Source organism: Lethenteron reissneri, chromosome 33 (assembly GCF_015708825.2).
Source record: "Lethenteron reissneri isolate LAM-NWPU_2019-01 chromosome 33, ASM1570882v1, whole genome shotgun sequence".
Taxonomy (NCBI): Eukaryota; Metazoa; Chordata; class Hyperoartia; order Petromyzontiformes; family Petromyzontidae; genus Lethenteron; species Lethenteron reissneri.
In genome coordinates, this window is record NC_083811.1 from 13,608,625 (window position 1) to 13,622,228 (window position 13,604).

General features: G+C 42.0%; 1 protein-coding gene across 1 annotated transcript in view; it reads right to left on the reverse strand.

Annotated features, from left to right (window-relative positions):
• Window positions 1-7,710: 7,710 nt before the first annotated feature.
• AKT1S1 (AKT1 substrate 1) overlaps window positions 7,711-13,604 on the reverse strand; it is a 47,601-nt gene continuing 41,707 nt past the window's right edge. Inside the window, exon 6 of the mRNA XM_061564670.1 lies at window positions 7,711-11,992. Coding sequence (XP_061420654.1) covers window positions 11,968-11,992 — 25 coding nt within the window. The 3' untranslated portion in view covers window positions 7,711-11,967. The remainder of the gene's footprint in view (window positions 11,993-13,604) is intronic.

Genomic DNA, 13,604 nt, shown 5'->3' on the forward strand with positions numbered 1-13,604 from the left:
TATCGCTCTTCTTTCGCTGCTGTCATGGTTAGAGCACCCCTGAACTTCACTCATTGATTCCTTCATCCATGTTGAGGACTCGATCAACCAGACTCACCCGCACTGTAGGTCACCCACTGCACATTCTGCTTCTCGCACACTGCTCCCTCCCATCGTCTCTTTTCTCAAGCTCCTATAACCTTGTTCCATTCAACAAACGTGTTACACTCTTATCTATTACAACTTTACTCTTTGGTTCTTTCGGTAAAGTCACGTAGGTAGAAAAAATAATAGATCACGACGTTTCTGCTAGCACTGAACCAATTTCTCAACTACATCAATTCCATACACATTGGGGAAACGAAACGACATGTCTCGTACCGCGTTCGCGAACACAAGGCAGATTTGAAACACGGTAGGACCAATACCTCTGCCGTTGCTAATCATTGTTTTAATGCTGTGGGCTCTCACGAAATTTATTTTTCCAAGACGGAGGTACTCTGCAAACCTACCGGTTACCTTCAAAGATTTGTTCATGAAGCCATCCAGATATATAAACATAAACACAACTTCAACCGAGAAGATGGGTACAAACTGAGCAATCATTGGAAGGACGTTATTAACCAGGTAAAGTCTTAACTGCCTGTGATGTTTCCATCCTACCTGCCTTTGTCAGCTGTTATTTTCGACTCTCTGTGTCTCTCTCTCTGTGCCTTTCATCATGTGTACCTATTGCTCTTAGAGGTTTGTAATTGGCACACATCCGGTGGCTGGGCTTTCTCACATTGATACACTAATCTCCCCCGGTGTCTCACGCAGCTCCACAGCCCCACTTTCTGTCCCGCCCCCTCTCCCACCCCCCTTCTCTCTCCCCCCTACCGCCGATACCTATATAACCGCGTGTCACGGCAACTCTCTCGCCTACTTCAGCAGTTTTCTTGCTGTAGTCTCAATTGATGACGATTGCTTGTGTTGCGATTGAAACGTCGTGATCTATTATTTTCCCACCTACGTGACTTTACCGAAAGAACCAAAGAGTATGGATTCCTGCAGTCACGAAAGCTTCAAATTAAGATTATTACAACTTTGTGCTGTTTTTTTCTAGCCGCTGGCCTTTGGACCTGTTCTCGCAATTGTGTTTAAAATAAATATAAAAATGGCTTATTCTGTGTGGAATAACGTTGGTCTCAGCCTTAACACATATGATCCAATAACACTACGATAAAACAATTACATTTAATTGTACGTCATTTTTAGGGTACTTCAACCAGCAACACACATACTGAGCATAGCGTTTCTACATTGATTTATTAAAATTAAATAAATATATTGTAACTCCGTTTAAAGCAGAGGCCTGAGCTGATCCATTGGCCATTCCTTTCAATGATTCACTGTGTCACAGGCAGGAGGCGTTATATGGAGGTGGTTGCAATTGGCACTTTGGTGACTGTACCGTGTTGATGAGTCCTTATTCTGACGAAACCAATCAACAGTTGTCTATCACAACATCACTGCTGCTGTCAGTCGGGCACATCCGCTCAAATGTGTTTTGTTTGTCACCTAAGCCAAGAGGACCACGATGCACTTCCTCAGGACATGCTGATGACGCTTGTTGCGTCATGCACAAAGGCTGTGTGCCCTTTACACAATTCTGTTATTTTGTTTGAAACTTAGTGGGCACTACATTTGTCTTAACATCCGTGGGGTTCGTGGATGAGAGGCGTTCAATTATCAGGAGGCTAAGACACAGCTGCTGCCGATAATTAAAACTATTGCAAATAATGACGATGATGATGGACGATGTTGCTGTTGTTACTGCTGCCGCTGGCTACAGTGAATATTGTGATGATGTTGCTTCTGGCGCTTTATTGGCAGAGAGCGATTACACAGGCCCTTTGGATTACATCTGCTGGGTTGCACTCCCTCGTCGAGGAGGCCGCTCTTCTCCTTTTTTTCTACAGTTACATGCTTATTTCTCACATTAACATCATGCTATTTTCTCACATTAACATAGCCACTTCCGTGCCCTCTAATTTCTCGCATTAACATCATTAGCCCCGGCCACTTCTTTGTGACCCTTGAGCTACACCCATTTCAAACCTTTTATAACAGTCTGCCTCAGCAGCAGACCATGCTTTCCCCCCTGACGATGGACGCTTGTGTTGCGCCCGAAACGTAGTGATTTATTTTATTTTATACCTACATCACTTGACCGAAATAACCAAAGAGTATGGATTCCTGCAGTTACGAAAGCTTCAAATCAAGAAAGAATTAGGCAAGTTAATAGTCACGTCCCCGATAGCTTGAGACGTCATGATTTGGAGTCGTAATTATATATTTTGTGTTGTTTGTATTTTTCGTTTTGTTCCATGCGTTAACAGTGTACTTTATGTTGAGCGGAAAGTATTAAAAATAGAGAAATTATTGGTTGATCAAGTGTAATCGCTCTCATTTAAACGCACCATCAGTGACAGCATGAGCCAGTCATACACACGGCGAGGCAGCGCCGTCTTGTGGACGAATAAAAGCGAACATTTTGAAGTTCAAAATGTAATTAGCATGTCTTCTTAAAATCTTAGATCTTGCAGTTCCACAATGTATTGCACAAGTCACCGTGTTTTCGTCTATACACTACACTTAATACCTGTTGGCATTGTACGTTTAAAAAAGCAATCTCAATGTGTTAACAAGCCGGAGAGAATTCTACCTCCGATCTGCACGTCACCGCATCAAACATGAATGAATACACCTTTAACTGCAAGTTGACTGCCAGTGCACCATGCATGCAACAGGCGTTTAGCGAGGTTGCTGTGATCGTTTATCCGTGCTGGGGTGAAACCACTCAAATTTGTCATTTATTTATCCAGAAAACAACTGCCACCGAGTCTCATGATTTTTTCGTAGGGATCTGCAATGGGACGTTTGGCCAACAATATCAGTTTAATCAGTGTTTCGCAATTCCCATGTCCGCTCAAATTGTGGCCATCTCTATTGTTGACCCTGAACCAATCGTGGAAATTACACATTCCCATGGCAATCAGACAATAATTGTGACAACAACGCCGATGGATAACTGCGGCCTTGTTAGCCGCAACGTGTGGGAGAATAGTGGCACAGCGGTTCACGCACCGCGCTATCAGCCCGACAACCTGAGTTTGGTTCTCGTCCGCGGCTAACATCAGTGACGAGTTGTCTGAACCGATCCTGCCCCCCCCCCCCTCTTCACCAATTCGCACGGACTAGGGTGGTGAAGTATGGTCAAACAACTCCGACGATGTGGGGAGGCCTTCATCCAGCAGTGGATTGACAAAGGGGCTGTGAATTGTTGTCAACTGTGAAAATGCGTGGTGGGGAGTGAACAACAGTCATGGGACTGCCAATGCAACAATCGGTCACTTGTTTTACAACTGAGCCTTGCATTTGCGAGACCGGATGGTGTCACAGATTACCCAGCTATTACATTCTTTAGCAAAAAAATGTGTCCACATCGCATTATTTTTACGTGGCCTTCAAGTACAAAAAACATGGTTATCTTATAAAATGTGAACTTATAAATGGCTCATGTAGAAACACAACTATGGACATAAGCTGGCAGCAACAACTGTGGGAATTTGATGTCGTGCGGATATGAGATTCCACACATCTGCGTGTGCCATGTGACGGTGACAGAAACGAATATTCGCGTATGGGAAAAAAATGATTTTTTTAATGAGGGAATGTGCGGGCCCGTTGTGACGCAACTATACACCGTCAACAAAATAAACCGGTTATGAAAAGCAGGGGATAGAAAGATTGGGAATGGACTCGCTGCCCCAAGGAAAACATGTTTTAACATTCTCACTGGCTCAATCTGTTCTTTCCCGGATAGTCCAGTGGTATTCTTCAAAATCAACAACGGAAAGTTAGGATTTTTGTGCCGATATCTTGGTCCTTTAGCAATATTAAGTGAACGATATCCGAAAAATGAATACCTCAATCAAGATCGAGAATATTCGCTGGACCCCAAGACTACCCCCGGCCTCCTCCCAACCCCTGCCCACAAACAAATTTGGTGACTTGCTTCAAGTATCCCCCCCCCCCCCCTTGGGTAAAACAAGCGCTGCGGGACTGCTTTGATGCATAGGGAAGTGCAGAAGAATCCATTGTTGAATTGTACTATGTTAATAATGCAATTCATAACACGTACGACATTTCACGAGCATAAATGGTCGTGACTTGAGGCGTGTGGCCAAGTAAAGTGTTGCTCAAAAGCCACTTGAAAGTGGACACTGGGCTTTGTTAGGAGGCCTTATTTATTGCTTGCGCGGAGACAATGTGCTGCTGGAGAGTAGTGTGATGAGGGAGAGGCAGGCAAAGGGCGAGACCATGGAGGATCTGACCAGCGTGGTGAAGTATGGCACAAAGGTACCATTCCTCGGCTGACACTCCATCATGACCGACTGTTGGCCATTACCGTACTTCTAATTACGGGGGATGACTTCATACCTGTCAACCCCTTATCAGTGCCGACCTTATTACGCCAATTCAGACCTTATTGGTCACCCCGTGACCTTATAAAGCTCAACGTCCATCAAAGTCCCATCACAAGGGAGAAACACAAATAGATGTTTTTGCTCGTATGAAAAGGCTGTATGCTGTATGAACCTAAAAACTCAATTTACCTGTACAAGAATACGGGTGAACTGTATGGGTTGACAGGTATGTGACTTGATTGCGTAACTGATGTGGATCGCAGCAAATGATGCCATTCAGAATTGTCATTGGAACAGTATAATTAAAATGTATCACTGTCCCTTACAGCTTCCATTTCACCAGTTTTTGCTCAATTACTCTTACTGTCTAGTGGGACAAAGAATTGGAGCGGTAGTTCAGTATGCTATCAACACGACGACCCGAGTTAGATTCCCGATGACAGTTGAAATCCGTGGCAGTGACGCCTGATATGAAAACTGGTCCGGTCCTCCCCACCCCTTTACTAACCCACACTGGCCAGCATGACAAAGCATGGTTAAACAGTTGAAAAACAAGATTTTCAATGCACACTTTTATTTGCACTGAAAAGTACAAAATACATTCTTTGGACCCCAAAATGTATCACATTTCATGTGCTGAATAAAAGTGGGTGCTTTGCATAAAGAAATTTATACATATCGATAGGAAGCCACCCATTTTTATTGAGAAAATCAAATGTGATTAATTCTGGGGTCAAAATAATTTATGTTACTTTTCAGTGCAAATAAAAGTGTGTGCATTGAAAAACGTGTTTCCACCAGCTTTTTTCCGTAAAACGATTAACTATTTAACTGCAATTAAATTTTACCAGGTAAGGCCCACTGAGCTATATAGCTCTTTTTTCAGAAGCAACCTGGCCACAAATTATATCTCAATTAAGTGGCTTATCATGTTAGAATGTATCGCAGTCAAATACTCGAAGCACATGTTTCTAAATGTGGAGGGAGAAACCGGAGTACCCGGACAAAAATCCACACGACCACGGGGAGAATAATATAAACTCCAAATATACCGGCGTGAGGGTCAGCATCAAACGCACGACATCCTGTATACTTGGCGAGGTAGTTAACTTAACATCTCGTCACCGCGAGATGTTAACTGTTAAGAACAGTATCACTATAACCCTCTACATCTATGAACAATTAGCCCAGACTTGAAATGCGCCCGATCTGGTCAGACTTTGAAGGCCAAGCAGATCCGAGCTTGGAAAGTGCCTGGATGGTTTGCCCACCATACACACACAGGTTGTCATTGGGCTGCAGGGCAACGTTGTGTTTTATATCGAGTTGTACTCTACGTCGATGCTGCCTGTCGTTACCAATTTTCACTGACCATCCGCAGTGAAGTATGGTCAAACGGCCTCTACAACCAGCATGGCGTGGGGAGGCCCTCATCCAGCAGTGGATTTACAGAAGGTCTCTGTGCTCCTCCAGGCATTGTGCGGCGTTCATCTCCACCAGTGGAAATTCCACATTCCCATGGCAGGTACAATACTTAAGAACCAGACGACTTCGCACAAAGTGCAACTTATTTTATGATATTGATGGCTTGCCTATGTCAACCTCTGACCCTACAATAAATGGTAAGCATGTGCATTGCTGTACAACAGCCTACATTATGGAATAGGGTTTCCCCTTTTTCTGCCAACAAAACAGGTGTTACGATGTTAAAACACCAAACTGAAACCTTTAACAAGGAATCATGCCTGCATTAACTACAATAATTGTGGTCAGAATGCAAACCAAAAACACTATGATAATATATGCATTGTCTTTGAAACCGATTGGTCCACACGAGACAGCTTTCTTTCGAGCCTCTGGTCTAACACTGTTTGAGACGAGGCTCGAAAGAAAGCTGTCTGGTGTGGACCAATCAGTTTTAAGGACAATGCATATATTATCAGAGTATGTTTTTTGTTTGCATCATGACCACAAGTGTTGTGGTTAATGCAGACATTATTCCTTGTTAAAGGTTTCAGTTTGGTGTTTAAACATCTTAACACCCGTTTTGTTGCCAGATAAAGGGGAAAACCTATTCTCATATTTTGGTACTGGCAAAGGAGGTCCCATGATGTACATTATGGAAGGTTGATAGCACGCAGCACGGCTATTACAAGTGGAATAACGATCACCCCAATTGCAAAGTAGTGAAATTACATTTTGAACAACACGAAACGGAAAAGGGCGTTTAATTGTAGTATTTGCCACCATTAAGTACTGTACTCTATGAAAGACGGCAAGAGACAGATTGGAATGCTTTCACAATGCGCGCAAAGCAGTGACTATCGCGATACCGTATTTAACGTTCACAGATGTATCACTTTCATTTAAAGCATTGATATCAACATAAATAATTTGGCAATTAAAAAATGGATAACATTACGGCATTTAATAATTCATGATCACGGTTCTCGCCTGCTCGCTCAACTTGAGCATCACCATGTTGCGCTCGGCGCATTGGAACGGGCGTGACGAAGCAGATGATAATACCATTTATAACCATTATAACTAGATCATTTTTTTAACAAAAGCAGTGGCTATTATTGTTGTTCTCGCGCTCAGGTAACGAGAATCACAGCGGCCACTCCGGCGCCATGACGAGCGACGCTGTAAGCGCACGCCTCTCATTGGTCAGAGGCTAATTCAATAAAGTGTGCAATAACCCCATGACCAACAATGTCTTTGGGAGGCCTTCACCTGCTGGTGGCTAGGTGGCGAGATGTGAACTGCCTAGCCTGGTATACAGGAGGTTGTGGGTTCGATCGGAACCGTGACGCCTGTATATTTGGCGTTTGCGTGTTCTCCCTGTGGTTGCGTGGATTTTATATCTGGGTCCTCCGGTTTTTCCTTCCACATTTAGAAACATGCATTTCAAGTATTTGGCTGAGATACATTTCCACAAGCACACTTCGTTGAGCTACCATTTGTGGCCAGGTCGCTTCTGAAAAAGAGCAAAGTAGTTGAGTGGCCTTTACCTGGTAAATAAAATATAATAGCTTGAAAGTTTTCTTTTATCGTGGATATATTGCTCAAAGGACTGTTACATTCCATGAATGATAATAATTGCATGTTCATCGATTCTATTCCACGCTCCATTGCCCAGATCTGATGCAGAGAAAAGTAAAGACACGTCCAATTTTGTTAAAGAGTATCAAGACGAATACAGAGTACATTATTAAGAAAGTGTCACATCTGGTTGAATGAAAGAATGTCACACGTATGATATCACAGGTCATCTTTATTCGGATAGTGTTTTCTCACACTGTTTCTACAATTTGCAGTGATAAAGCATGCAGAGTCTATTGCATACTCTTGACAGTAACAAATGGAACAATGGTACAAATTACATTTGTAACAAGAACAGAACAAAGTCCACCTCCCGTGTTTTTGGGAACCCCCCCCCCCCCGCTCTAATGTGAAATAAAAATTGAGCAAAGAAAATAATTTCCCTACAATCCTTGAGCATTATAAAGTCTACCTATTTAATGCTGAAAATACTTTCAGAATACGCTACAAAAAGTTATTTAAATCTTCATTAATGCAAAAACAAAGTTGTATTTAGAATTTTTTTTCTTATTTTCAACTTTTATTTATTTTTTTGCACTTTTTTCTGGCCAACATTAAGCTAACCACATCCGTAATTCAGAAACATTACAAAATACACTACAAACCCGACGAACCATACATCAAAACAAATGTGCAGATGATGCTGAGCAGCGGCGAATCAAACACATTTGAGCACAAATCTAGGCCAGAAGCAGTCATTATCAAAGGCATCATAACGATTCATTCCTGCAGCGGCTCTACAAGTTGTCACGATTCACAAATTTGATTCCAGACGATTCTCGTTCAAATTCTTTCTTGGGTGGAATTTGTTGTTGTTGTTGCCTTGTTTGTACATTCACAGAACCATACATGTACAAAGCATTGGCCTCAATGTAACAGTACATAATTTGCACAATATTTTTTGTAGCAACTGATTCACCCCCAACGATTCAATGCATGAATCTTGAGCGTAAGAATGAATCAGAACTTACCAATCACGCATCACTCCATGCTTTACCATTGAAGACAAGTGGCATTTCAAAACATACAAGGGAACACTCTCAGCTTCAGGTTTTTTCACGTTCAACTGAACTCACGAAACACCCTGTGATCAGTTTATTTTCGCAGAATAACTTGTCAATGTATATAATCCAGAAAGTTGGGCTAACTGCATAAAAAAACTGAATTCTCTACGGTGCTCGGAAACATCCAGGGAACTCCTCAATCCAGAACTGCCTTCCTTCACCCACCCACCCATGCGTGAACACATCCACACATTTTACAGCCTGCCTGCTGAGCAGAAAGCAGCAGCTGCAGCACCATGCTGGCTCACAGACTCTCAAGAGCAGGGATCGGCAACCTGCGGCTCCGAAGACACATGAGGCTCTTTAAGGACTGCTTCGTGACGTTATTTATTAAGCACCACAGTCTCGTATTCACATGCATTGTGGTTCTTGAAATATTGAGTTTGCCGAATTCGAAAAGTATGTCTCTTCTTGTTAATGTTTGCCGACCACTGCTGAAGAGCAAGGCCCCACCACCCGTGGTAGCGCAAGCTCTATGTGCAGGGCAATTCTTAACCTTTTCATCCACCAATAATTATGATCGTGTCATTTGACGAATCCATAATTATAATCGTGTTATTTTAGCGAATCATGACAAAAGTACAGTGCTGTACTTTAAAATAATATTCTTCCCCCCTAAGTACTACTAAACGACTCAAGGCTGCACACAGCCCTCAACGCTTTGGTTGCTGGGGTTTTCCAAAAGCCCTTTACCTACCTCATCCTTTATGGCCTTTTAGGCAGACTCCACTCTACCTACTGAACCAAATTCTATTTTGTGTTGCTCATGTAAAACACTTAAGGCCAAACTTTAAAAGACAGACAACAAAGAAAACTTGGAACAAAATCAACTATAAATGCCATGAACATAGTCTTGGGCACGGATGTCAAACCTACATTTTGGAGCAGCCATTGAACATGCTCTCACTGAAGAAATTCCGTTCCAGAATTTTTCACCTGTCACAAAAAACAACACAACTCCCCCGTGGGAATTAGTGACGTCGAGAACATCACCTGATCCATGCCCCCTGGTCACACAGCCTCCTCTGTAGTGGCAGGTGGTGCTGTATTTCACACTTAAAATATTGCAGCTGGGCCACTTGTGAATGTCACAAGATTCAGTCAATTGCATGGTTCTCCAAGAATTTAGCCTCGAGGTCCTCCCCTGGATTGTCCCTAAAAAATGTATTCCTGCTCCTAGTGATTCTTGATCCCAATGAGCTGCTCCACCAGGTGTTGCCATTAGAACCATCGCTTGTGGTCCTTAAAGAGTGTCGATGGCTGACATCTGGAGAAAGAAAACAGCTCGCACGTTGTAACATAAGATTTAACTCGTGTCGATCGCAAGTTAAAATTGAAAATGCATACATGGAGAACATGTTTAACGTTTGACTCATTGTGAAGTGCTGTTTAGCCCAGTGACTCAAACAAGTAGTGAATATCACTCTATAAACGTTTACGTTGTTTGTTGCCAATCCTTTTCCTCTACTGTGGTGAAAAACAATCCCCTTATACGTTGTTACCATCAGGCATGGTACGTGCACTTACAGAAGTTATTCTAAGCGTTTGCGATGTATTTAACATATTCTTTATAAGTAGACCTAATTTAAATTACAAATAACATTTTGCGCAAGTTGTCACATCACTTACACACACACCGTTGTTAACACACTATAATTCACAATTCAAACATGTTACATAGACATTGTTTTTTAGAATGCCCCAAATAGTTTGGTTTTATAATTGTCCTTTTAAAAATAATATTTCTCAAATGCATTGTATTATCAGAATTTGTAGTATTTGCTTGCAGGTTGCTATAATCTCTGGCAAACAGAACTAGCTACATCTTCCCAAAACACAGGACATTGGCGTGCAAACATATGCTACACGATTCAACAAAATACACGTAATACTTTGCGATAGATACTGTAGCAATCTTTGTTCACAACATATCTGTTATTAAAACATATGGTTGCCGTTGCAATGCTGTGGATTTCTATATTTATATAGCCGTATAATTGAATTAGAAATGCCCGTTAACCCTTTTCTGCTAAACAATGGTGATCGCTCTTTGTAATGGAGCATCATAAAGTGCTAAAGGAATTGTGTCCATGAAAGCAAATCTTGTTGACAGCTGAATAATGATTTATAATTATTCTTGTAAATGCAATTGGGCTTAGCTAAGGTTTAAATGGCATAGGCCTCGTATGCAATTGAAAAGTGACTTCAAAGCACTGATACGTTCATTGGCTGCAGGTTTGTACACTCACCTGTACGTAAATAATCCAATAACACGCAACTGGTCCGGTCCACAAGACGAAATCACGGCGAACAAACTCGCTGTCCTTCAACGACGCTTTTCACCTTAGTGCTCCATTAGGGAGCTTGTCCTGTAATCCCCCTTAAAGACCAGGATCTAATAATAATAAAATTACGTGCCCCAGAGACCTGAATTAAAACTAAAATATTTGTGCTGCGAGTCTTAACGTTGGAATGACAACATTATAACAATTTGAGTTAGAATGCATGTATTTTTTATCTACCACTTGAAAATCACCATCTTTTTAATGAAAACATAATGAGCCACGTCAATTGGAGCAATGTAAACTTTTGCTGAAAAATAATCAGAACTTTTTAATTCTGGGGACATTTTAAGGGGTATTGAAATTAGGTATACTTTGCATTGACAGCGTATTGTGTATAACTATTGTACATGCAAGGCAATTGATTCCAAAAATCCCAAAGCTTTACTCGAGTGTAAAAATGGCAATTTGATAAACTTGCCTGCGTATATGCTATTTGCTTCAGTGGACAAATATTAATGCTGTAATATACCCAAACAATATCCAAATGCCCTACAAGCAACCAAACATAATGCAAATTGCTTTCCATACCGAGTCAGGGTCACTGAACCCACCGTGTAATTTACAATTATTTTATTTACACTGGTCATTGAGGGGGTAATGTATGTAATTGGCAATCAAAAAAGCACATGAAAATAAAGTCGCGTCAATCAAGTCCTCTCATTAAATGCTGCTTAGCAGTGTGCATTCAGCGTGATGAAACTGAACATCTCATTTGTTTGAAAACTAAGAATCAGGTTCATATAAAGCCAAGTACCCAGCAAAGAGGGGTGCAGTGGTGGCGGAGCAATTAGCCTGGCGACCCGAGTTCGAAACCTGGCCGGTCTTGCACTCCCTTCACGAAACCACTCTGACCAGCGCGGTAAAGTATGGAACAACCGCAATGACCAATATGGTGTGGGGGACGCCTTCATCCATTGATTGAGAATGGCAAAAAATAATATATTTTATCTTATATACACCGCTGTGAGCCAGGTTATGGGTCTTCAGTCGATGATGTGTGTCCTATATGGCCTCTTGATGTTCATTCCTAAAGGGAACAAATGGCTAGTGTTTAGTACATATGCCTTGTTATAAAAACATTCTAAACAGTGGCCAAGTTAAACGTGTAAATTCATCGCAATCACAATGGAGCAGCGAGATGACTTACCTGCGCAGCTTTGGTCTCAACCTGAATGTCCTAGCAATTAATGAGCAGCAAGCAATGTAGCAGTACATGCGGAAGGGATTTAGAACGCTTCAACAGAATATTGACTGCACTGATAACATTTATTTAACAGTGGCTACTGCAGGCTGAGGAGCAATCGAGACCAGAAGGTACAAGGACAAGGTAGCTGTGGCTGGAAGTCGAACTTGGATCGTCGGGTTCATAACGCAGTACGCCAAGCACTGCGCCAGCGTTCCACCCTCTTGACAAGTACGCTTATGTTGAAGTAAATAGTCACGCGATGTCTAAACAATGAGTGTGTATGCTGCTTTATCCCAGATAAGGGTGGTAATTTTACTGCGCAGTCTTTTGGGGAAATGCCGGTGGCATTATGCGTGCTAGCAAAAGCACCGCTATACTGTAAAGATGACATCTCTAAAGTGAATATAACAGTCTGGTTGGGTGGTCCATTTCCAAACCGTCACATGTGTTGACCGTGAGTGGGAATCGAACTCGGGTCGTCGGGTTCACAGCGTGCTAATCGCTGCACTACTGCTCCCACACACACAATCGTTGTGCTTTACTGGAAATTATTACATTTTTGGTGAATAGAAATTGGGTGACATCTCAGCAGATGGGCTTGTGTCATAATTAGATATCAGTGACCCAGCCAGCTGGCTCAATGGCAGAGTGAGCGGCTCACAGTCAGAAGGTTTAGAGTTAAATTCCTGGTTGGGTGTTCACTCAGTCCATCATCTTTCCGGGGTCAACACAACGAGTACCACTTTCATGGGGAAGTCAACAGTGGTCGTTCTATGAATAGACTCGCCCCTGCCATTGTAATGAGGAATTTCCACCAATGGCTCAGGGCTCTAAAACAGGGGTTGAGCACCACCTAAAATCTCATTTGAGCAGGAAATAACCGAGTTGTGTGGCCAGTATACTGATATTTTCTTTTTAATTAAAATAGGACGCAATGCCATTGCTTAAACACCACTATTATTAACCTAAGTATGCTGATGTTCCTGATGTTGAGGATGCAAATATATTTGTCAGAAATATAATTAACAGGGTCTGTTTAACTGCTATATAAATGTAACATTTAAGTCCATCAATCAATTCTCTTTCTTGAGCAATTAAAGCCCTGAAACAGTTTCAACTCCTCAAAGTGTCGGCAATAAGGCGATGCAAAATCAGTGCTTACTTCAGAGAAGTCTGAGAAGTCACAGCATTCCAGGGTTTGCCTTTCTTACACGGCTGCTGGCACACACTGAAGGACCATTGCTCGATGTAGTTACATTTGGGTTTGTTGGTAATAAAAGACCTTCCCTCACTATGTATTACTTTATTAACCAAAATCCGCCAAAACGTGGCACAGCGGTTGTGTGTGTATATATATATGAAAACCCTAGATACGTATACACATACACAGAATCATATACACAGTATATTTACGAGTACGTGCATGACTCTGGCTTGAGATGAAATTGAAAGC